Source organism: Microcaecilia unicolor, chromosome 6 (genome assembly GCF_901765095.1).
Source record: "Microcaecilia unicolor chromosome 6, aMicUni1.1, whole genome shotgun sequence".
NCBI classification, from domain to species: domain Eukaryota; kingdom Metazoa; phylum Chordata; class Amphibia; order Gymnophiona; family Siphonopidae; genus Microcaecilia; species Microcaecilia unicolor.
Window position 1 is genome coordinate 165332607 of NC_044036.1, and position 26093 is coordinate 165358699.

Below are 26093 nucleotides of genomic sequence, written 5' to 3' on the forward strand. Positions count from 1 at the left end.
TGTTTTCACTGTACTGATGCTCTTTCCCAGTTCCCTGTAGAAGTGTTTTGGGTTTTCCCTAAATAATTTATTTTGATATCTTTGTCTGTTTTCTTCATATCTCTGCAATTTTTGTGCTTCAGTTGTTATTTTCAGTTTTATTGGAGCATATGAATGTTAATTCTTCCTCCATTCCTTCCTTTCTGAACACACTACCCTTATCCACACTCTCCTCACTCGCACTTATTCTACAACCTGCTTCTCGCAGGTCTCCCACTAAACCATCTTTCTTCCCTTCTATCAAAAATTCTGCTGCATGACTTTTCTTCCGCCAGTGTCGCTATAATCCCTCTCCAAGTCACTTCACTGACCTCCCTAAACATTTCACATACAGTTCAAACTCCTCTTACTAACTTACAACTACATTCATTCTGCAGCTCCTCAGTATGTCTCCACTTTTATCTTTCCCTACACCTCCCCGGGAACTCGATTTATCAGATAAGTCTCTCTTGTCTGTACCCTTCTCCTCCACTGCCAACTCCAGATTCTGTTTCTTTAATCTCGCTGCACCATATGTCTGTAATGGACTCCCTGAGTTGGTACATCAAGCTCCAGCTGTGGCCATATTCAAATCAGGGCTAAAAGTCCATCTTTTCAAGGCTGATTTTAACTCTTAACCCCTTTTCACCTTTTCAGTATCTATGTCTGTTTTTCATCATTCACACAATAAATAATTCACTAATCTCTTATTTCTCCTGTTTTTCTGTCTTAAATAGATAAACTCTGTCGAGAAGGGATTGTCTTATACATGTTTTGTGTACAGTACTGCATACATCTAATAGAACTATAGAAATGATAATTTGTAGTAGTGTATTTCAGTTTGATGTTTAGCTGTTCTTTATCTTTTGTGATCTAGATCTTTTAGATACCCATCTTTCAAGGACACTTCTGCTTAGCAAGATTTTATCTTTCCTTCAATGTGATTTTTCCAAGGAAAAGTTGTTACCTTTCTCTATTTTCTCTGGCCCTGCGTCCTTGTTGGTAAAACACTTTTGGTAATGATTTTGGCTACACAGTATATTTGGTTATTTCTGTAAAATCAATAGGTTGGTCCTTTATTCAAAGAAATGTCCTTATCCATCATACTTATCCATATCCTTTACTCTAGATGTTAAATTCAACTTGAGTAGCTTTTCCCTCTCCTGGAGCCCATCAGATTTATCTATATCCAAACAGGCTAGCAGCTCAACTACTTTTTCCTCCACCTCTGGGGTTTGCTCCTGCATTCCGTCTTCCTCCTCATTTGACTTCTGTTCCTGTCCTCTTTTGCATTTCTGGATCTCTCTTTCTCTCTCTCTCTCTCTCTCTCTCTCATCCAAGTGCTGTGGCAGCTCTCATTTTGTACTCCTTGTTGAATCCCCTTTCTCTCTTTCTATTTCCTATTCTGCAGCATTGCTCAACTGTTTTAAAATGCTTTAAGTACTGTTCTTTAATTTATCCAGTCAAGGATCTTATGTTGGTATCGGTTGCCTTTTGCAGTTTTTCCTTCAATATTTTACCTCTTTTCTCCATTTTCTGACAAGCTCTCTTTGCGTACTTTCTGTAATCAAATACAGAGTTTATATAGTAGTATAGTAGCAGTACAGTATCTCCTTTTTATCTTCAAGAGTCCACCTTACAGTTTAGTCCTCTCAACTTCTTCATTAGTTTCTGTGGTTTATCTCCTGCTACAGTGAATCCATGAACAAGTTCATCATGGCCTGTGGCTGATCAAGAATGATGTCTTCTCCTGAAGGCTTTGTACTATCGCTATCACCATTGTTAGCCATAGTGCATAAGATATGGAGGGGTACCTTTTCTATCCTGAGTGACATGCAGCCAATGTGTATCCTTTTTCCTTCATACCGTACTTTTACATTAGAGTCACCTTACTGAGATTTGATATAGATCTTATACAACAGGTTCACCACATGAAGGTACTCAGCAAAACTAGGGAAGGAAGAAGTGTTCCTTCCCCCTTAGAGATATGAGGTGATTCTTTTTCACATTTCCAAGTTGAGGAGTGGTTTGAGGGGGCGGAGGAGGAAGCCAAAACTGCCAGTTGTTTCATGAGAAATGCATGAAGTTTGTCAGCGTTTCCTCCAATCCCCTTACAAATTTGAAACAGGTGGATCTAGCTATGTCAAACTCTGGGTGAATAAGGGATATTAGACTTGCACTTTTTCAAATTGATGAATGATAGGACAGGTTCATATAAGGGCAAAGTTGGCATCGTTCAGAAAGAAATGCTTGGGGGAAAGGTTGAATCAAGACTAGAATGTAGCATCTTCTACCTGTTACACCTTATAAAATTCAGATGAAAGTCCATTTGAAGCTGGAAATTTTCCTGTTGATTTAATTTTCTCAAAGGCAGTGGCTCTTGCTTGTTGTTTTTTCTTTTATCTCCTATTAAATACAAATATCCATATATTTATAAATCTTCAAATTGTCAAAAGATAAGTCATTTGACAATTTGAAGGCTTATAAATATATGGACATTTGTATTTAATATGAGATAAAAGAAAAAAAATAGCAAAAGACTGATTCAAAAACCAGTGTGCAATGATTAGACACCAAAGGATGCAAAAAGGAAAAAGACATTTTCTGGGTCGGTGTCAGTCTCTTAAGCTATATGAGCACACATAAAAAAATTTTAATTTGGTGTGAATTACTGTTAGCAATGAGGGCTTTCGCAATTTATATTGATTTGGATCTTTCCTTCAGAGAAAAAAACATCATCATCATCATCCTTTTGGAGTCTTTGGTATTTGCCTCAATTATATGTGGATCCATCTCAGGAATATTTATTGTGGATATACTGAATACGTCATCATCTGGGTGTATTCTGAGGGCTGGATTGAAAACCGCTGCTCAAAAGTTCAAAGCATTGCAATTCTCTGATGAATTTTGATTTGAGAATTATTCACCTTTGCCAAATCAGAACACAGTACAAGCTAATAATTGGTAATTCCATGCCCAAGAGGGCTTTACAGTCAGTTATATCAGAAACATTTGAAGGTGAAGTGACTTACCTAAGATCGCAAGGAATGTTGGTGGAAGAAGCATGATTTGAGAGCAATGGCTTCTATGATTCTCAGGCTGTTGCTTTAACCACTAAATCAGTGGTCCCCAAACCTGGTCCTGGAGGCACCCCAGCCAGTCAGGTTCTCAGGATATCCACAATGAATATTCATGAGAGAGGTTTGCATGCACTGCCTCCACTGCATGCAGATCTCTGTCATGAATATTCATTGTGGATATCTTGAAAACCTGACTGGCTGGGGTGCCTCCAGGACCAAGTTTGGGAACCATTGCAGTAGATTGCTTCTTAGAGGACAAAATCCACATATGGTTTTAATCCGCCTTTAGGTACAACTGACACACAACATTGAAAACATATCTAGCAAGATCAGTAATCTTTTTCATCCACACCAAATAAATTAATTAAGTGGGTAGTATAAAGTTAGGGCTCCTTTAAGCAGCGGTAAGCCCAACGCGGGCTTACCGCTTGCTATACGGGAAGTACCGCTGGGCTACCGCAGCAGCCCGACAACACTTTTCACCCCTAGCACACTGTCTTTTCCAGAGATACAAAAATTTATTTTTCTAGCGCCAGAGTGTATCCAGCGGTAATCTGGCAGTGCCGCATGCTACCCGGTTACTGCCGGGATAACGCAGGAGCCCTTACTGCCACCTCAATGGGTGGTGGTAAGGACGTCCCCCCGAAATGGCTGCGCAGCAAGTGATTTACTTGCCGCCCGGCCATTTCCTGCAGGAAAGTGAAACTTCCCTTTTCCCTTTTACCAGCTGCGGTAAAAGGGGGTCTTGACGCGTGTGTAAAACCATGCACCAGCGCTAGCCCTCTTTTGCCGCAGCTTGGTAAAAGGGGCCCTTAATTTTGGTGCTACAGAGATATATTACACCATTCCTATAATTTATGAGTGAAATGGGTTTGGATTTAGCCTACACTTTTCTGAGTAGCTCAAGGAGAGTTACATTCTGGTACAGCAGATATTTTGTATATTTCAAAGTCTGTATTAAACAGAAATTTACAGCTGTCACTGCTTCCTATGTTTTCTTTTCTTTTTTTTTTTCTAGGCTGAATTATTCATCCGTGATGGTTCTGGATACTTTTTCATCAACACCAGTGTTTCAGGTGTTATCAATGTGGTTTATCAAGAAGCTCAGGGCCTTGCTTTGGTAAGACAGCAAATGATTAATGGTTTCTATTGCTTTATTCTAGAAAATTAAATGAAGAGTATGTTGCTCTCTATCTTGTTCAGAATGTATTTTAATAGGCATAATTGACCAAACTGAAACATTCTGTCTATTTTGTTCATTTTTTTTATCCTGGGCAAGAAATGCTGTTCATTTTTCTTATTTGATTTTTAGCACGTTAGTTGGGTTCTATAACGTGTGAGTCCTGCTGTCCAAAACATCTAAGTTCAGTTTCTCTATCCTTTTTTCCTTCTTTGTTCTTTGCTGATTTGATATTAGTCTTGTATATTGCAGAGATCACATCAGTTATAATACAATAGTAATATAGAATTGTTCTAGCAAAGTCTGAGATTACGACAGTGTGTTTTGAAAGGCAGGACACTAACCCAAGATGGTTAAAATATAGAGCAGACTGATGGATATAGTGGACAAAATGAATCTCCGTAAATCAGTCCAGTACAGAAGTGCTTGGTCCAGAGTATTCTTGCCATACTCCTCCTACCATCCAGTTTAGCCTGATGCAACTGGAAATTGCTGCTGGCCACTTCCCTACACTACCCAATGCTGCCTAGAATATGTACCTTTCACCATGACTGGTCTGGGCTTTCATTACATCACCAGCTCTGCCGGCGAGGGGCTGATTTCTTATTAAAGCGATTTATCATTTTTGGGACCACACGGCGTTTTAGCAGCCAGGACTCTATCTTCTCTAAGTCAAGTTTTGTCACCACCATACATAAGATTGGTTTGACCACTGAAGCAAGCCTTCGTGCCGAAACACGGCCATATCGGGTCGGTTTTATGCCTGTTATTATCATATAGACACTTACATTCAAAGGGTCAGTTTTATGCCTTTTATAATAAAGACTCTTACAAGTTTGATTTTCTTTTTGATTTCCTCTTTTGAGTCTGTCTCACTCCTTTGTAGTTATTTTGCTCACGTTTGCGTGAGGGACTTTTCCTCCTTTTTATTTTTCTGGGTTTTCTCTCCGCATGAACAGCAGCTGACAATCCTGCTGTTTCTGAGATTTCACTGCTGCTACTGCCACAAGCCATGTCAAGTCCCGCAAAACAGGTATTGCTGCTTATGTCTTTATAGTTCAATGTAACTAGGGATACCATATGGTTCCAGAAAAAGGAGGACGGATTGAGCCAGCCGGGTTTTACTTCCATTGCTTTCAATGGAAGTAATTGAGCCAGCCGGGTTTTACTTCCATTGCTTTCAATCCGTCCTCCTTTTTCTGGAGCCATATGGTAACCCTAAATGTAACCACCATCATTTAAAGGAGCAGTATCCTTGTGCACTTGACTTGGTACCCTAGAGGGCATTGTGAGAATAAGCCAGGTATCAACAGCCCAGAATCTATAGCCCAGCACGAATACATGCTGAAGAACACGGTTTTACTTATTAAATAAGGGCTTTGCTGAAATGGATATGTACAGACTTTAGCATCCAAGAACAGATGCAATGCACAGAACTTAAGAAAAAGAATTACATTTAAGAAATGCTTGCTTCAGTGCATCAATCATAAAACAAGTTATTGATCCTTCTGTAAATGCTACATATTACTGAATAGGAACACCATCAAGAAAGCAAGAATAATGCAAATAGGAGTCTCCAGGGCTGCCACAGAGTACGAATAGCTCCCTGAACAGCAGAGGATTCTGTTTTGGCTTCACATTCACCTACTGAAGCAAAGCCAAAAATTGAAACTGTCCACATTATCTAGTTGATTATTTCTTTATGAAGCGCATCTTTAAATTGCCCATGACAACTTATCACAGTTATTTGCAAGTGTGTTACATCAATGCAAAGTTCCTGATGACTGTTGCTGTATCGGTCCTTCCGTATGCACGTATCAGGGACCCTCTTTGGTTGTCTCTTACTGAGGTGCCAGAATTCAGCCATATTCTTCCAGGAGTAGGCCCTCGGATAGGTTAAGTCCGATGAAGATTAGGAGATGCCCCTTCCTTGCGTTTGTGGTGGGAAGCATACACTTCACCTTACTTGTACAATAAACTGATTTCTGGGTGAGGCACTTTGTTATAAGGTTCCAAGAATCTTACCAAAATGATGATAAAGTTCACAGTATTATTCAGATAAATTTATAATCCTTGTTTCTGGTTCCCTATGTTGTTTTTTCTTTAAAACTGAAATATATAATCTTTTGTGAGGGTTCAGTTAATATAGCTGTATATCGGTCTCAGTGGGACTTATTTAGTTTGCAGGTCTTGCTAAGCCCTTTTGAATATCAGCCCAATTATTTTTACAAGTGAGCAGTAATAGTGGGGCTGGGGCCCCAAATCCCTTAGCATCCTCCTCCCAGCCTCTTACCCCTCAGGTACACATTAAAGTCTAAAAACTAAGCAAGTTGCTCGTTTTCCTTGCTACTGCTTAGGCATCCTGGTACTTTTGCAAATTTACCCTGTAATTACTTTTTAATGAAATATTTTCTAAACATTTTATTAAGTGCTCTTTTATTTTCTTCACCTTTTGTTTCTTCTCTCCTGATTGCTCCTTAGGTTTTTCTTGTTTTCTTTTTGCTTATTTTTATTCTTATTTCTTGCTTATTTATTAATTTTTCTGTATGTCCCTTCTCCTCTGATTTCTACATTTCCTTCATCTCTTGCCCATTATATTCTCTTACTTTTCTTCTATTCCTGTTCCTCAATATCTCTCACCCGCATACAGCTCCCCCCCCAACTCTCATATACACAGAAACTGAACTCTCTCGCATATTTTTCTTATCTCACATACTGCTCATCTCACAAATCCCCCTCTCTATTTCTCCCATTTCTCTACCACCTCTCTTTCTTTGCCTTCTTTCCCTCTTCTTTGTTATTGCTCCAGGTTTATACGTCACCCCTCAATCTTTAAATTCTCTTCTCCACCTATTCAGTTAGCCCCTTCTCATAATCCTCTACCCTGTCTCTTGTCCCACTCCCCCTCAGCTACCTTGGCACATCCCACAGCATTCTCTCCTTCTCCCTCACTGTATATGCCTGCTCCTTTCAATCTCCTAGCATACTTTTATCTGCTTCCTGCTGCCCACCATTTACCATCCCACGGGCAAACCTACACTGCCTGGGAGTCCACACTGCTGTCTAGCAGTTTCTCTTGATTATGCCAGCGATTCATAAAATCAGCCTACAAGGTACTGTCTGCAAGTTCTCAGCTTGTTTGCAGCACTGGCTTAAACAAGAGGAACTTCAGTGGCAGCAGTGCAGACTTATTCTACCTCTCATTGAGGATCAGGAACTCTGGTAACTTTGAGGGAATTATCGGTATGAGATATGTATTGACTACATACATATTTGCACCTGCCTTGGAGCAGGTGCAGATTTGTGTGAGAGCAAGTGTGTGGTGGTGTTGGGGAAAGTTCTGAGTGCTTATTTTATAAAGCCATATAGGCACCTAATTTTCCTTTAAAATTAGGAATAAAATAGGCACATTTTTTGGACATTTTTATAAAATTAGTCACCACATTGATTATTTTTAATATATATAGAGATACCGAAATCAGAAGTTATTTTATATATTAAGGGCATTGCTAATACCTATGGCTGTGGGGTTTATGCAAAACTTGGTAATAAAACAGAAAAAAGAGCTCTAGGTGTTGACTTAAATATTTAAGGCCCTGTTTACTAAGCCGCATTATAGGTGCGTTAACGTTTTTAACGCACGTTAACCATGTACGCGCATTAAATGTGTATGGCACCTACACTATCCCTATAGGTGCCTACACAGTGTGAGCACGCTAATTGTAGGCGCGTTAAAAACAGTAACACGCCTTAGTAAACTGGGCTCTTAGTTTGTAGGAAGCAAAGTTGAAGATGGGAAGCTTGAAATCACCCTGTAGCAGAAGTGGTAGAGGGCATCATTCAGGCAGAATTTGGGCACTCTTGAAATAGATATGAAGGACATTGTTAGAGGTTGAGAGTCATGTAAAAACCATGATGAGCAGAGTTGATGCTGGGTTGAATACAGGAATTCATAAACACATTTATCTGAAATGAATGATTATCATTTGGACAGATTGGATGGACCATTTTGGTCTTCATTTGCTGATATTTACTATGCTACTGTGTAAACTGTATTTCCTAAAGGACTAAAGCATTTATTATGCAAGGGTTGATGTGTGGATATTGAGAGGCCAACTCCTCACAGTTTGCTTCTTGGCTGAGCATCTTGACAATGTTCAGTGGGACCAACCAAATCAGCCAGTTGGATTGGTTGACTCATCCATTGCCAGCAAACACTGCTGATAATGCAAGATTGACGTGTCACCATATAAGGAGTACAAATTGATCTCAAAGTGAATTGGTGTAGTCTTAAAAGTTTTTGTTCAAAGCTTTGTGGAGTGTAGTAATGATCCATCACTTGTGCAGTGATGCTGAGGAAATAGACTCCAAATGAATGTCTTTTTTTTTCACATCTTTATAGAAAAGAAAAAAAGAAAAATATATATGTTCATACAATATTCACGGCAATGTGGCATCCCAGTAGACTTTTTGGAATTTAGCACTGGTTCAGAGAGATCTTTCATAGTTAAGAGAGCATCAGTGTGTTGTTTTCTGCATTGCAGCTTCAGTTTGACAATTGCTTCTGAAGCTTGGAGAACATGGTCGTACATTTCTTTCTTCCTTTTTTTAAAACTTCATGTATGTTAGTCAATTTTATTAACGGCAAGTTTAACAATGTAGTGTCCTAAATGCTGGACTGCGGTGTTAATACTATTATTATTATTTGTTACATTTGTACCCCACATTTTCCCACCTATTTGCAGGCTCAATGTGGCTTACATAGTACCGTACAGGCGTTCGCCCGTCGGTTGATAACAAATACAGGTTATATTGTGGTCGAAGTGAGGTAGGTGTGTATCAGGCACTATAAAGCTTATTCTGCTCTCTTCTGCTTTCATCTCTTTTTTTTTTTTTTTTCCCCCGAACAAATTCCTCTAAGAGATTTGCAATTTGTATTTGTTCTTCTGATGGCACCAGAGTATATATAAAGGCCATTAAATGTGACTCATTAATTAATTCCAGATTGCTCAAATACTGTGTTTAAAATGTTCTGAAAAGCACTGATTATCTACATGTTAGGCATATAGGAAGTGTAGGCACAAGGCTTTTATTAGGTAATATACTGGCTGTTTCTGTGAATGCTGTGTGACGTGATATTTTTTGTATCTTGTTCTGTTGTATTCATTATTATATATTTGTTTGATAAAATATAAATGAGCTTGAAAAAAAGCATGTAGGCGGTACATGTATAGAGTGCTGATCTACATGTGTAAATCAGAATTTGTGTATAAGCAAAATAGGAAATGCCAATATAGAAATTGTAAGGTTTTTTTTTTTGTTGTTACATTAGTACCCTGTGCTTTCCCACTCATGGCAGGCTCAATGTGGCTTACATGGGGCAATGGAGGGTTAAGTGACTTGCCCAGATTCACAAGGAGCTGCCTGTGGCTGAAGTGGGAATAAAACTCAGTTCCCCAGGACCAAAGTCCACCACCCTAACCACTAGGCCACTCCTCCACTCCTTTGTGTTCTGGGCACAGTCCTTCAGACTGCATGTGTTTTCCGCATATTGTAACAGCAATAATTAATTTGAGAAGATTGCAATCTTTGCAGAATGCTGCAGTTCACTTTCTTGGGAAGGTATGCTGGTTTAATCATGTATTACCACTTTCTGTACATATTCATTGGCATCCTATGGGATATAGATATGCGTTTAAAATTTTGTTGTTCATGCCTAGAGCCTTCTATGACTGATCTCCCCTGCTCTTGTTGCATTGATGCATTTGTGTGTACCTGAGAGGACACTGAGATCTGCCTCGGCTTATAAGTGGGTGATGCCTGCATTGTCCCGAGCCCACCGATAAGCCACACATACTGGTGCAGTTTTCTCCCTAAGGCTTTGCAAGCAAAGGGCCCATTGGAAAGATTTAAGTGGTTACTGAAGTCACATTTCTTTTATCATTGTATTTGGGGTGTTATCTCAGAGGGGATTAGCTAGGTCCTTGTCTTGGGTACCTCTTGTTCTTGGATGAGTGTTCTTTCCTGTTCCATTAATGGAATTATTTCCACTTTTATTTTTATTGTAAACCGTTGTGCTCTTCTGTAAATTAACCAGTATAGCAAATGTAATAAACCAGGGGTGTTCAGATCCAGTTCTCGAGGTCCACAACCCAACCTGTTGTTCAGGATTTCTACAATGAATATGTATGAGATCTATTTCAATGCAATGGAAACAGTGAATGCAAATAGATCTCATACATACTCATTGTGGAAATCCCGAAAACCAGGCTGGGTTGTGGACCTTGAGGGCTGGATTTTAGGACCCCTGTCTGCCTTCTCATTTTTAACTGTGAATTGGAGGAGTTTTTCAGGACGTCATTGTGCTCACTTGTATTGCAGTTTCTGTTTCTCTAGTATTAGTCTAATGTTTAATGCAGTGGGCAGAGAATCTGGGGAACTGGACTTGATTCCCACTATGGCTCTTTGTGACCCTGGGTAAATCACTTAATCCAAGGACGGCCCAAGACAATCTGCCGCCTGAGGTGAGGGATGAGCTGCTGAACCGGCTCCTCCGCCACTCCCTGCCACGATCTGACATCCCCCCCCCCCCTCCTTCCCCAACCCTCCTTCCCTAAGTTTACTTTTTTTTGTTTTTCAAAAGGTGGAGGCGGTAGCAGTGATTCCCGTAGACTGCCATGCCGCTGATCCTGGCCCCTTCTCTCTACCAGGGGCGTAGTTACGTGGGGGCATGTGCCCCCCAGATTTGGCCCTAGCCCCCACCCGCCGCCGATCCTTTTGACCCCCCCTTCCCGCCGCCAACCCGCCACCGCTGTCAGGTACCGTTATTGGCGGGGGGTCCCCAACCCCCGCCAGCCGAAGTCCTCTTCAGCACTGGTCTCCAGGCCGGCGCATTGCTGATCTGGAAGAATTCTGTTTCTGTGCGAGTCGTCCTGATGTCCTGCATGTTCCTACGTGCAGGATGCCAGGAGGACACAGAAACAGATTCCTTCCAGATCAGCTGCAGCAACACGCCAGCCCGGAGACCAGCGCTGAAGAGGGCTTCGGCTGGTGGGGGGGTTGTGGACCCCTGCCAGCCCAGGTACCTAGTGGCGGGAAGGGGGGGTCAAAAGGGGAGGGGTGGCGCCACCGGGGGGGGGGGTCAAAAGTGATGGCAGTGACGGGGGAGGGTCAAAGGGTCGGCGGCGACGAGGGGGGGCTAAAATGTGCCCCCTCACCTCTGGACCCCCCTCCCGCCGAAGTCTGGCTACGCCCCTGCTCTCTACTGCTGCAGCCCGCCTCCAAGGAAACAGGAGGTTACTTCAGAGAGGTGGGCCGCTGTAGAGAGAAGGGTCAGGGACCATTGGCAGGGCAGCCTATGGGAATCGCTGCTGTCATTGCTGCCACCTTTAAAAAAAAAAAAACCAAGAAAAAAAAAGGTAAGTTTGAAAAAGGTGGTTGGGGAAGGAAGGGCAGAGGGTAATGCTGCCACTAACTTAACATTCCGTTGCCCCAGTTACAAAAACTTAGATTGTGAGCCCGCTAAAGACAGAGAAAATGCCTGCATATAATAAATGTAAACCACTTTGATTATACTACAGAAAGGTGGTATATCAAATCCATGTCTGTTTAATTTACCCTCCATCTCTCTGTTCAAAACTATTGTAAATTGCAAATATTTAGGGTTTTAGAGGATGGCTCACTAATCATCGGGTATGCAAAAGCCAGCATTTACATGTATATGTTGCAAAACCTTGAGTGATGCTGCCCTTTTTTTGAATGTTTGCTTTTATAAAATGTTGTCTTTTAAAGGGGGTCCCACCACTTTTTTTTTTGTTCATTTTTTTTTTGTGCTGTGCTACACAGATTTTATAAAAGCCTTTTATAAAATACTATCACAGTTCCATTTTCTGACCTAAGCACTCTGTACCCAAGTTATCCATTCTAATTTTTAATTTCTTCTTTCTTTCTTTCTTTTTTTTTTTTTTTATTTAAGACCAGTTGTCTGATCTGTGGTGTGGGGGAACAGAAGCAAACTTATTTGGAACTGTGAAAAAGCTAAAGTTTGATATTAAATATTCAAATAATTATAGCCATAAAGTAAAAATCGTTTTTTGTTGGCCTTTCTAGGTTCGCCCTTTGCACCCAGGAGCATTATCTGTGACGATTCATGACTTGTGTTTGGCATTTCCAGATCCCGCCAAAGCAGATATTTATGTGTCTGATATACTGGAATTGTATGTTCGGGTTGTTGACAAGGTTAGTATTTTCGTAGTATATAATATATATTGGTACAGGTATATTGGGTTTCTAAATTTGAGGCTGAATTTTATCTGTGCAGGTGGTAAAAGTGAAATAGGGAACCACTGATTTTTTTTTTATGCCATTTTTCTAACATTTTTAAATTTAAGATTCCAGTTGTGATTACACGGGGCCAGTTTATTAAGGTCCCCTACTGTGTACAGCGCTGTGTATTTCTAGTAGCAGTATAGAAATGATTAGTATTAATAGTGATTACTTGATATATTACTTACACATAAGGCAACAGAGTAAGGTGTGCCGAAAAATGAGCAGCGCTAGTGTAGGCATGTGTTTTGGGCGCGCACAGATCCATTTTTCTGCGTGCCTGTAAAAAAGGCCTTTTAAAAATATTTTTGCAGAAAATGGACTTGCGGCAAAATAAAAATTGGCACATATCCATTTTGAGTTCGAGACCTTACTGCGAGCCATTGACTTAGCGGTAAGGTCTTCTGCAGTAACCATGCAGTAATTGTCTACATGCGTAGAATGACAATTACCACGCAGTTCCTGCCGCACGCAAGAAAATAAGCCAATTATTGCCAATAATTAGCTTTTTATGAATCAATTATTGGCATTAATTGAAATCAAATATTTACACAAATTCAGGTGCGTGATCTGTGCCTTAAGTTTTAGGCGTGTGCTGGAAAAGGGGGCACAGAAATGGAAGGATCATGAGCATTTCAGGGCGGAGCATGGGTGTGGTTCGAGTTACACACACAATTATAGAATATGGGGGTTCTGTATGTAAATTCCGAAAATCACTAAAAACCAACCTATTTAATACGGCATTACCACAATGATCCACCCTAAAGATCAGACAACGAAAATTATACCAGAACCGGACAAAACCGAACTCGTTTTATTGGACTGCTTCATGCATTACCACTTTTATTTTTATTCTGTAAATGATCTCTCTATGCCTGATTGCTTAATTTACTCTGTCACCTTTGAACTTTAATGCAATACCACTTTGTATTTTCATTCCGGTAATGGCGATTGCCACTACGGAACAATGTAAGCCACATTGAGCCTGCAAATAGGTGGGAAAATGTGGGATACAAATGCAACAAATAATAATAATAAATTTAGGTGGGGGCATTTTGCACCATGTTTTCGTTGGTGCAAATGAACATACCTAAGTTTACATGCAACCTCCTGCGCTATTCTATAAACTACGCCTAACTGTAGGTGCAGCTTATAGAATAGCGCTTAAGGGGGAGGGGGGATTCTGTACCAATTTTTTAGGCACAATTTATAGAATTCACCCCCATGTGTGTATTGGGGAAGGTCTATTACTTTTCAATCAAATAATTTCATAATTCTTAAGGGGAGGGCAAGAGCTCAGGACTGCAGGCAGGGAAAAATGCTTGATTGGTTATCTTTAGTAATTGATTTTTTTATATACCTATATGCACATTAAGTATTGCCTCACAATTAATGTCATGTACTAATGTGTTCTATTTCAGATCCCTGCCAGTAGGTGCTTAGGCTCCAAAACCTAAACTTTCACTAAAACGATTTGTAAATAAAACAAAATTGTCACAACAATTACAAATATAGATTTAAACAAACTGAATATTTTGAATTCATGCCACAGGTGGAAATTGGACAGACAGTAAAAGCTTATGTCAGAGTACTGGATAGTTCTAAGAAGCCCTTCCTGTCTAAATATTTTTCTTTCATGGACTTGAAGTTGAAGGCAGCCTCTCAGCTAGTTTCACTGAGGTAAGTTCACAGTGTTTTCAGATAAGGTGTAATGAAGATATTTTTTCTTTGCATTTTAGATTTCATTCCTTGCTTTTTTTTTTTTTTTTAAATCAAAGCTCAAGGCAAGTTACTATTCAGGTACTGTAGTTATTTTCTTGCCAAAGGAGATTCTCAGTCTAACATACAAAATAATGCCATTAATGTGCATTATTTTACCACAGGTCACTTTTTATGAAATGGGGCCCAGTTACTAGTAATGTGCAGGAATGCCTCAAACTGGAATCACACACTGTGCCCCCTACAATCCCTCCCCACCGGGGAAGACAAGGGATAGGGAGTAAATTTTTTTTTTTTTAATGCATCCCTATTTCCCTTGTATCCAGTGCATCCACACCACCCACACAGCCCTCGGGATGGCCCTGGTAATCTGCATTTGCACAGTAGCAGAAGTTTGTACTTTTGGGCAATGAAGGGTGAAGTAACTTGCCCAAGATCACTACAAACCTCAGCTGGAGAAGCTTCCCTGGTTCTCTAAACCTCCACTCTGTTTGGCTGGCTGGCAGGCTGAGTGAAATATTACCATTTCTCACTGTGGTATGTTTTAATGCATTTTCTTTAAGGCTTAGATTGTATTCATCCCTCATTCTCAGACTGTAGAGTAAGGAAACCTCTGAGAGTGAAAGAGAAATGCATTTTACATACTTGTTTTCCAGGAAATGATGGCTAATTTTGATTGAAAGTTTGTGTGTGTTTGTGTAACCTGGGGTTAGAAAATTAAAAAAAAAAAATACTTTCCTGGGCTCCAGGAGTTTTGGGGACGAGGCACTGCACTTTCCAGGGTCCGGGATGGTTGGGAACGTCCCCGGGCCTGCAAAAGGGAATTCGGAGCGCTGGAGGGGAACCAGGAAGCGAAGTGGCGTTTTTTTAACTCCCGGGGGCCGATGGAGCGTAACCCCGGGAGTGAAGATTGTTTTCGGGCCCGAAGAGGGAAACCGGAGGCCGGAGGAGCGCTGCAGGAGGCAGCGCTGAAGTTTGCCGGCTGAGGGAGGGCGCCGGGAATTGTTTTTTTAAAAAACAAGATGCCGGCGAGTAAAGAACGCCGGCGCGAGTGTGCATGAGGCGGCGCGCCTCATGCACGAATCGCGAACGCGCGTCTTCGCGAGTAGGCCGAAGCCGGGGCCTAAATTTTGGGCCGGCTTCGGTTCTTTTTTTATTATTGGATCCGTTTTCGTACCAGGACGACCGGGACCGGAACCGAGGGTAGGCATCGAGTGTGCTGAAAATCACGGACAAGGTAAGGGGTTTTTTAACCTAAAATTTCTATTTATTTATTTTTAAATTGTATAAGTTCGGTTTTTGATTTTTAAAAAATCAGGGGTTTAAGTTTTTTAAATTTGGTTTTTAGATTCATGTTCAGGGGATTTTTCTTGATTTTTCTATCGGATTAGTTTTTTGAATTTAAATATTTTTAGGGGGTTTTTTGGAGGGGTGCTAGTTTGAAGGGGTTAATAAAGGGTTAAATTCTTAAATTCGACAGGGTAGATTAAGGAAGGGGTATATTAATTTTTGAGATGGGTTTTACAAATTTGGGTAATTTTGGAGGGGTGTTAGAGGGGATAATGTGCGGCGGATAGGAAAATTGGGGTATTTTTAAAATTTAAAAGTATGGTTAGATGGGGAATTCGGGGTTTTAGTGGCAGGGAAATTTGGGGTGTTTTGGGGAAAATTGGAAGGAGTTATAGTTTAATTTTATAATTTCCCATTGAACTCTATGGGAAATTATAAAATAAAATGGAGATTTTGCTGTGCTTCTCAAGATTCCGCTGGTCAGCTTGAGGGTTTAGAATGTTGGAAAAGGCTTGGGATTGGTCAGCAAGGCTTGGAATCCCAAGCCAAAGCTTGGTCTCCTAGGAGATGAGGCTAACTGACAGTGGCAGTGAGAGGCTGGTGACTGAAGAGAGCGGAAGCGCAGCTCAGTGTGGGAGAGTCAGTGTGAGATTATTGGTGATTGGAAGTTAGAAAGTGAGTTTAGTGTGATAGTAAAAAGTGTGAGAGTGATAGTGAATTAAAGGAAAAGTCTGTAAGGGGTTTTATTTGATTTTTGATTAATTATAATAAACTTGGGGGGTATGAAGTGTGATTGGTTTTGGTAGTGAAGTGTATGGATGATAGGGGAAAGGGTATGAGTACATATGAGAATAAGAAAGTGATTAAGGAATGTTGGGATGCAAGGGACTGAAAGGGTTATCAGCCTCTTCAGTTTAGGGAATAAGTGATTAGCATAGGTTTGGAGCAATACAGGGATTTGTATTTAATTTTATTTAAATAGTTTAGTTGGCCCTAAGTATTAAATAAATAATTCACTAGAACTAAAGGTATTAACAACATGTGAGAATAGATAGGGTTTTTCCTCCTATTAAGTTTTAAGAGATAGGTTTAGGGAGAAGACCTGGAAGAAGAACCTGGAAGTTGGAGAACCAACAAGGGCCCCTCCGCAAGACAGACTACACATCATCCAGTGAATTGACATAAGCTAAGTGACTATTGAGAAAATAGAGAAAAAAAATAGAAAAGAAAAGATAGAGAAAGACAAAGACAACACTAAATATACTTACCTTGCTTGCTTCTCTAGAGTGAAAACAGGTACCTGTAAAAAGAGAACAAAGAACACACAAAGTATCAATTCTAATAATTTACTGTATAGCTTATTTGTCATCTGATTTAATTGAAAAGAAATTGAGAAAGGTTATTTGAGATACTTATCTGAAAATTCTTGAGACCTAAAGTGATTCCTGTAAAGAAAAAGAAAAAGGAAACTAAGTTAATATATTAACCCTAAGTGGAGAAATTATTTAGTTAGAATTGTGATACCAATAGAAGGGAATTTGGTTAGAAATTAAAATGTTATTGTTCCTAGTTTTTATGATTACTAGAATGTGTTGAATAAACTTGTGTTATTTATATTAAACATAATAGAGTTTTATTGCCTCCTTCAAATAAGGGATAATCCTGAATCTAGTTTTTTTTTCCCCTCATGGTCCTAGGGATTATGAGGAGAGGTTAGTTTTTGTAGCTTACCCCTTTCATTCTGAGGTAGAGTTCCAGAGTCACGACTACTGCCATCTGGAAATTTGGGCTCTATTTCTGATAACATCTTGTGCCAGAGCGAGAGGGGTACAGCCAACAATTGGCGTAGTCGGCAGGATTCTTTCCTGATTTTGAGGGTCCCCAAAAGCTGAGAGTAACATTCTGAAGGAATTTTAGGTGTTGGACCATTTTCAATAAATTTTGAAAAAAAAAAATTTTGTTGAAAAGTATTTTTGGGCGACAAGGTAGACCGGGTTTTGGGTTCTCCCGGGAGTCTCTGTTTCCGTGGCAACATCCATATAGTACCTGACTCCGAAGAGACAAGAGAATGGAAGGTGAAGCTTCTGGAGGTCGGGCTACTCCGGTTCCCCAGATTCACACACACACAGTGATCATCCCACAAGACAGGAATGTTCCAGATTTCAGTGGGTTCCCCAGGACTCCGGAAGACTTGAAGATCGAAGACTGGGTGGATAAAATGAAGTCACGGATGAGGTTAATGCGGGTTCCGCCAGAAGATCAGGTGGAAGTGGTGCGCGATCACCTGAAAGGCATTGCTCTCGACACGGTGAAGTACTCGCTGCCAAAAGACTGTTCAGCAGAAGATATCTTTGACCTTTTGAAGCAAGTATATGGGGACAAAGTGGCGTTGGGCCTACGTATACAAGAACTCTACAACATCCGTCAGGGAGAGAAGGATACTATCCGGGTGTATGCTTACAAGCTGCAGGAGAAGCTAGAGGCCATTATGTCCAGGGATCGTCGAAGAATGGGCGATCCAGACGAAACTTTGAAAGAGCAGTTTGTTATAGGCCTCCGGGATGAAACTTTGAAAAGGGAGATATCAAAAAGAAGTGAAGATAATCCGGGACTGTCATTCGCTGAATTAATGCAAGCTGCCATCCGTTGGGCTGGAGAGGAAAGAGGTCTGTTGTCCGGGGAGTTGACACCGAAGAAAATTCTTCAGAGGCCAAGAGAGGATGCAGGAGATTACTGCCGTCCAGAGCAGTCTGCAACTGTTGCCATGATGCAGCAATTAACAAATATGTTTGCTAAAATGTGTGAACGCCAAGAAGAGGAGTGGCGAAGGCAGAGAATGGAGAGGGATAGTGCAAGGTTTGCAAATGTGCAAAGAGAATACCAGAGATATAATTCTAATGTTAGACCTCCCTCAAGAACTCCTACAGGTGAAATGATTTGCTACCGGTGTCAGGAGCCTGGCCATATAGCCAGGAACTGCCAGAGTGAGAGGGCTAATAGAATATACAGTGGAACCAACAGAAGCAATGTTGAGAGACCAAGCACCAGTGGCAATTATGTTCCTCCTAATAGCCAGCAGGCTGATTCTGCCCCTCAGAAGGGAGGTGAGGCGAAACCTGCAGTAAGAATGCAGAAGTCTTTGGAACAACAGGGAGTTCTGGAAGAAAATTTGTTTGGAGAAAGAGCCATTGGGGAAAGTCCAGTGCTCAAAGTAAAAATAAATGGTGTGGAAACGCTTTGCACACTGGATACGGGCTCTAGTGTTTCCACCATCCTTGCGAGTTTTTTTTACAAAAACTTTGCTGATACCAACTGCTTAAAAGATGCAAGCCAGCTAACTTTGGTTGCCGTAAATGGAACAGACTTGCCTGTGTTGGGATATATAGACGCGGATGTACAGTGTATGGGACAAGTGGTACCGGAACGATGCATATTTGTTGTAAAAGACAACTTTTGCAATGGGCAAGTTGAAGACCAGACAGTACATGGCATAGTGGGCATGAATGTCCTTCGGTACCTGGAAGGATTATTCAGAGACCTGTTTTCTTTGATGGGCGAGCCCGTGAAGATGGCGAGTATTCGGTCCAGCATTTCCCAGAAGCGTTGCAACAAAAGTAGGGAATCTATTGGCGTGATAAAGATGCAGGGAAATGTGAGCAAAATTATACCAGTAATGTCAGAAAAGTTCTTGATTCGTCAGCGAACAAGGAAGAGTATAGCAGCGGCACTGGCTTCTGATACCAAAAAGATGCACTTACCCGAGAGGAGCCTAGTAGCTAATACCCTGATTATGCAGAAGCAAGGGGAAAGACAAAATGAAACAGAGAGTGATAAATCCTTAAAAGGTACTTGTTGTGAAAAGAGTAAAGAAGAAGTGATCGTGACTGGCTTGGAAACGAGCAAGAAGGAAATGCTGATTTCTGGACAGAAGAAAGAGGAAAAGCTAATCAGTTGCCCGGACACTGAATATGAACAGAAAGTGCTGGGTAACTTTGAGTTGTTGGGAATAGCAGAGTTGGTGGTACCATGTGAGGTGGATCCTGATCCTTCCAACATCAGGGGCATGACCAAAGATTTTGAAGAGAGCAAGGAGAACGAGAGGCCTGCAAGTTTCCAGAGTGAGATGGTCTGGCTGCAGCAGTATGGTCTGGAACGTGAGAGGGAGGGACGGGATCGGAAGCAAACACTGAGACAGAGTACCCTGAAACTGGAGGCTCAAAAATTAAAAGAAGACGTGAACATTAAACAAGCCATGGGACTAAGTCTTCAAGATTTTAACCGCCCATTTCTGGATGATACGAGTTCGGAAGAATATCCTGAAAGAGTGGATGTTTTAAATAAAAAGTACGCAGAGGCTGAGGCGGTAGAACTGAAAAGGAAGGCTGGGACAGTTACCCATTCTGGTCGTCTTGTCATTGGAGCTAGACAGGGTCCAGCAGCTGAATTGTCCTTGAGCAAAGAGAAATTCAACCAGAGTTTATGTATCTCCTCCAGACACAAGAAAGGATGCTGGTCCAGGTTCCTTACAGATGTCTTGAGTGCTGCAGGTGGGGGATTGGGTCTTGCTCCGGAGACAGAGATTCCCGGGGAGACACAAGATTCAGGATGTTTGGGAAACTTGTCCCTATAGGGTGGTCCAAATATATGGGGAGACCGGTAATGTGATAACGATTCAAAATGATAAATTCGGGAAGAAAACTGTTAATAGAGACTTGGTAAAGAAATATGATTTGGAGATGGAGGAAATTGTAATGGCACCAACTCAGGTTGAAAAAAGTGATAAAAATGTGGGTTTACCAGTACCTGAAAAGGTAACTGAAAAAAATTTATGTGATTATATTGTGTACACTGAGATAACAATTAATTCTGCTGGAAATACATGTGAGTCTGTAAGCACTGGAGAAATCAGAAGTTCAAAAAGATGTAACAAGGGAATGTGTTCTTCATTTCTTAAAGACAATTTTATTTTGGGTTGATTTGGGAAAGGATGGTTAAGTTGAGAAAATTTAGTTATAAAAGGTTTGCTTAGTGGGAGGGAGAATAAATAGTTCCTTTAGTTGAATGAGGTGTGTATGGAATAGGGTTGGTATTGGGAGTTGTAGGGGATGAGTGAATGGATATTTGGAGAGAATTGAGATGTGAGAATGGATAATATTGGGGACAATATTATGTTTTTTCTGCATGGGCGAATGTAACCTGGGGTTAGAAAATTAAAAAAAAAAAATACTTTCCTGGGCTCCAGGAGTTTTGGGGACGAGGCACTGCACTTTCCAGGGTCCGGGATGGTTGGGAACGTCCCCGGGCCTGCAAAAGGGAATTCGGAGCGCTGGAGGGGAACCAGGAAGCGAAGTGGCGTTTTTTTAACTCCCGGGGGCCGATGGAGCGTAACCCCGGGAGTGAAGATTGTTTTCGGGCCCGAAGAGGGAAACCGGAGGCCGGAGGAGCGCTGCAGGAGGCAGCGCTGAAGTTTGCCGGCTGAGGGAGGGCGCCGGGAATTGTTTTTTTAAAAAACAAGATGCCGGCGAGTAAAGAACGCCGGCGCGAGTGTGCATGAGGCGGCGCGCCTCATGCACGAATCGCGAACGCGCGTCTTCGCGAGTAGGCCGAAGCCGGGGCCTAAATTTTGGGCCGGCTTCGGTTCTTTTTTTATTATTGGATCCGTTTTCGTACCAGGACGACCGGGACCGGAACCGAGGGTAGGCATCGAGTGTGCTGAAAATCACGGACAAGGTAAGGGGTTTTTTAACCTAAAATTTCTATTTATTTATTTTTAAATTGTATAAGTTCGGTTTTTGATTTTTAAAAAATCAGGGGTTTAAGTTTTTTAAATTTGGTTTTTAGATTCATGTTCAGGGGATTTTTCTTGATTTTTCTATCGGATTAGTTTTTTGAATTTAAATATTTTTAGGGGGTTTTTTGGAGGGGTGCTAGTTTGAAGGGGTTAATAAAGGGTTAAATTCTTAAATTCGACAGGGTAGATTAAGGAAGGGGTATATTAATTTTTGAGATGGGTTTTACAAATTTGGGTAATTTTGGAGGGGTGTTAGAGGGGATAATGTGCGGCGGATAGGAAAATTGGGGTATTTTTAAATTTAAAAGTATGGTTAGATGGGGAATTCGGGGTTTTAGTGGCAGGGAAAATTTGGGGTGTTTTGGGGAAAATTGGAAGGAGTTATAGTTTAATTTTATAATTTCCCATTGAACTCTATGGGAAATTATAAAATAAAATGGAGATTTTGCTGTGCTTCTCAAGATTCCGCTGGTCAGCTTGAGGGTTTAGAATGTTGGAAAAGGCTTGGGATTGGTCAGCAAGGCTTGGAATCCCAAGCCAAAGCTTGGTCTCCTAGGAGATGAGGCTAACTGACAGTGGCAGTGAGAGGCTGGTGACTGAAGAGAGCGGAAGCGCAGCTCAGTGTGGGAGAGTCAGTGTGAGATTATTGGTGATTGGAAGTTAGAAAGTGAGTTTAGTGTGATAGTAAAAAGTGTGAGAGTGATAGTGAATTAAAGGAAAAGTCTGTAAGGGGTTTTATTTGATTTTTGATTAATTATAATAAACTTGGGGGGTATGAAGTGTGATTGGTTTTGGTAGTGAAGTGTATGGATGATAGGGGAAAGGGTATGAGTACATATGAGAATAAGAAAGTGATTAAGGAATGTTGGGATGCAAGGGACTGAAAGGGTTATCAGCCTCTTCAGTTTAGGGAATAAGTGATTAGCATAGGTTTGGAGCAATACAGGGATTTGTATTTAATTTTATTTAAATAGTTTAGTTGGCCCTAAGTATTAAATAAATAATTCACTAGAACTAAAGGTATTAACAACATGTGAGAATAGATAGGGTTTTTCCTCCTATTAAGTTTTAAGAGATAGGTTTAGGGAGAAGACCTGGAAGAAGAACCTGGAAGTTGGAGAACCAACAAGGGCCCCTCCGCAAGACAGACTACACATCATCCAGTGAATTGACATAAGCTAAGTGACTATTGAGAAAATAGAGAAAAAAAATAGAAAAGAAAAGATAGAGAAAGACAAAGACAACACTAAATATACTTACCTTGCTTGCTTCTCTAGAGTGAAAACAGGTACCTGTAAAAAGAGAACAAAGAACACACAAAGTATCAATTCTAATAATTTACTGTATAGCTTATTTGTCATCTGATTTAATTGAAAAGAAATTGAGAAAGGTTATTTGAGATACTTATCTGAAAATTCTTGAGACCTAAAGTGATTCCTGTAAAGAAAAAGAAAAAGGAAACTAAGTTAATATATTAACCCTAAGTGGAGAAATTATTTAGTTAGAATTGTGATACCAATAGAAGGGAATTTGGTTAGAAATTAAAATGTTATTGTTCCTAGTTTTTATGATTACTAGAATGTGTTGAATAAACTTGTGTTATTTATATTAAACATAATAGAGTTTTATTGCCTCCTTCAAATAAGGGATAATCCTGAATCTAGTTTTTTTTTCCCCTCATGGTCCTAGGGATTATGAGGAGAGGTTAGTTTTTGTAGCTTACCCCTTTCATTCTGAGGTAGAGTTCCAGAGTCACGACTACTGCCATCTGGAAATTTGGGCTCTATTTCTGATAACATCTTGTGCCAGAGCGAGAGGGGTACAGCCAACATTTGCATACATATATATATATATATTAGGGCTGCATTTTGATTAAAATCTGTAATCGCGCTATTGGTGGTCCCATGTCAGCTACCACCCAGAGCGGTTCACCACTTCATGCAGGGAGCAGTCACTTGGCTGTCAGTTCTGCCGGTTCCCTGTCCCGGAACAGGAAGTAACAGAGGGAGCAGGGAACTGGCGGAGCCGAGAGCCACGCAACTGCTCTCTGCACACCCTTGCTGTGTGAACGCAGGGATGGTACGCCAATGAATTGCGCGATTAAGGCAGGGCATAGTTAGTCTGTTGGGGTGGAGCAGCGGCACACATTTCCTCCCCCAACACCAGTTGAAGAAATCCGCTGCCAAAGCAGCCCCCTTCCTCCTTGTACTGCCTCAGGAGCAAGGAAGTCAGCAGGGTGCCTCCAGCCACCATTCCTGGGCATGCTCAGTTCATGCATGAACTTGGGGAGTGCAAGCGTCAGTGGCTGGAGGCATGCCACCGACTTTCTCTTTCCTGAGGCAGCACAAGGAGGAAGGGGGTGACTAAGGTCCATTCTCTCTCCTCCCCCTCCCTGCCCCCCGGTATGTTTTGTCAAATCTTTCAGAATTTCCTGGTATTCAGCCTTAAAATTGCTACTTAGCGACAGGATGTAGAATAATAGCGCTTGTGGATATAATTGGTTTATCACGGATACCGCACCTAACTTTTGGGTGCCTGACCAACACTTGCTAAAACCTGGTGTAAATGCTGATGCCCAAGTTGGGTGCAGTAAAGTAGTATTCTGTAATTGCTTGTGCAACTTTTAAGAATGCCCTCAACACCATCATGGCCATGCCTTCTTTTCAGATACGCGCATGGGAATTAGACACCTTGCCTTATAGAATAGTACGCATCTAAATGCACACGCAAATTTTAATGAATGCCAGTTATCAGTAATTGGTTGTTAGCACCCAATTATTGATGGTACAGAGCTCATTATCCAGTTTATTTGTGTGCGTATCTCAGGAGCATATCTTTGGCGCCATATATAAAATCTAGGGGCATATGTATAGTGCCGCTGAAAATTTATAGATAGGGCACTTATATATTTAGCAGCCACTGTTTGTTTGTTTATTTATTTTTATTTATTTAATACATGTATTCCCCACATTTTCCCACTAGTTGTAGGCTCAATGTGGCTTACATATAACCATAGGGTAGGCTACGGTTCAGAAAGTATAATTAAACATTGTAGTAGTAGGTTATTAGCATATTGGTAACATTAAAACAACAGCAGATAACAAAAGATAGTAAAAAAAAAAAAGTCCATGGATTATGCTGAAAACAGGTGGAAGTACATTAGGTTGAGTCTGTAAGGTGTGCCTTCTTGAGCATGGTGGTCTTCAATAGTTTTCTGAAATTTAGATAGTTCTGGGTTGATTTAAGGGTTTTAGGCAGTGCATTCCACAGTTGTGTGCCTATGAAGGAGAAGTTGGATGCGTAGGTAGATTTGTACTTCAGGCCACTGCAATCTGGATAATGTAAATTTAGGAAGGATCGGGAGGAATTGAAACTGTTTCTGGGTGGTAGATCCACCAGATCTAGCATATAATCGGGTACTTCTCAAGGTACAGATCTTAAAGGCGATACGTTCTTTAAATGTATAAATGTTAAATGTATAAAGCTTCTGAATATTAAACCATATATATCTACACAGTAATATTTCATTAACTGATTTACTAAACTATATGCATTTTTTTCTTTATGCATATGCAGTCCAATAGTTGAAGACTTTGATGGCTGTACCGCCACCTTCTTAGTCTATGGAGAGTCCATAGGCCAGACCAGCTTGACTGCTTCTGTTTATGTCTATGGGAACAAGAGGATCAACTCTACACCACAACAAATTGAAGTAAGCAACTTAATTTAAAATCATAGATTTGATTAGATACTGTTTTGTTCAGTAAGCTGAAGCATTTATAAAGTGATATAGGTTCTGCTTGTAAAAGGATTTTGGCAAGTGTTGGACATATCAAGAAGGGGGCCTCATTGTCTGAAAGACTTGTGCACAATAACATACACTGTAAAGACACTGGTAGTGCAATAAGAGGAATCCACAAGCTACAAAGTTCTGATTGGCTACTACTACTACTTATTTCTATAGCGCTACCGGACATACGCAGCGCTTCACACTTGAACATGGAGAGACAGTCCCTGCTCGATAGAGCTTACAATCTAATTATGACAGACAGGACAAGTAAGGGATAAGGGTTAGGACAGACAGGACATATCAGGGATAGGGGACAGTTGAAGGGTTAGGTTTAGGAGTTAAATGCAGCATCGAAGAGGTGAGTTTTTAGCTTAGATTTGAAGATGGCCAGAGATGAAGCTTGGCGTACCGGCTCAGGAAGTTTATTGGCTCCAGGAACAGTGTGATGACTAGAACTTGGTATTAGAAGAACTGAGGGGCCCTTTTACAAAGGCCCGCTGAAAAATGGCCTGCGGTAGTGTAGATGAAATTACCGCACGGGCCGCGTGGTAGCCAGGCGGTAACTCCGAATTGGCGCAAGTTGGGCGCGCATAGGCGTCTATGCAGCTTAGTAAAAGGGCCCCTTAATTAGTAGGTAGGTATGTACGCATACAACTAATTTGTGCACATCTAATATTTTTAGATGCCTAAATAAATATGTACTCGTACATGCACATCCCTAGAATGTTGCTCAATTATGTTTAAATTTAAAAAGGCTGCCACATCTCATTCCTTTTCTTATCTATCTAAATCTTTTTGCAGGTGGAGATTATACTCAAAATTTGTCAGATAAATTGGTGGTGGTAGTGGGGGGGATGAATAGTCTAAGAAAAGGAATTAAAATACCTTGAATGTTCTACA

General features: G+C 40.9%; 1 protein-coding gene across 1 annotated transcript in view; it reads left to right on the plus strand.

Annotated features, from left to right (window-relative positions):
- Nucleotides 1-26093, plus strand: part of NUP210 (nucleoporin 210) — a 214077-nt gene that overhangs the window by 116438 nt on the left and 71546 nt on the right. Inside the window, 4 exon segments of the mRNA XM_030206772.1 lie at nucleotides 4117-4218; nucleotides 12388-12516; nucleotides 14156-14283; nucleotides 24980-25115. Of these exon segments, the coding sequence (XP_030062632.1) occupies nucleotides 4117-4218; nucleotides 12388-12516; nucleotides 14156-14283; nucleotides 24980-25115 (495 nt within the window).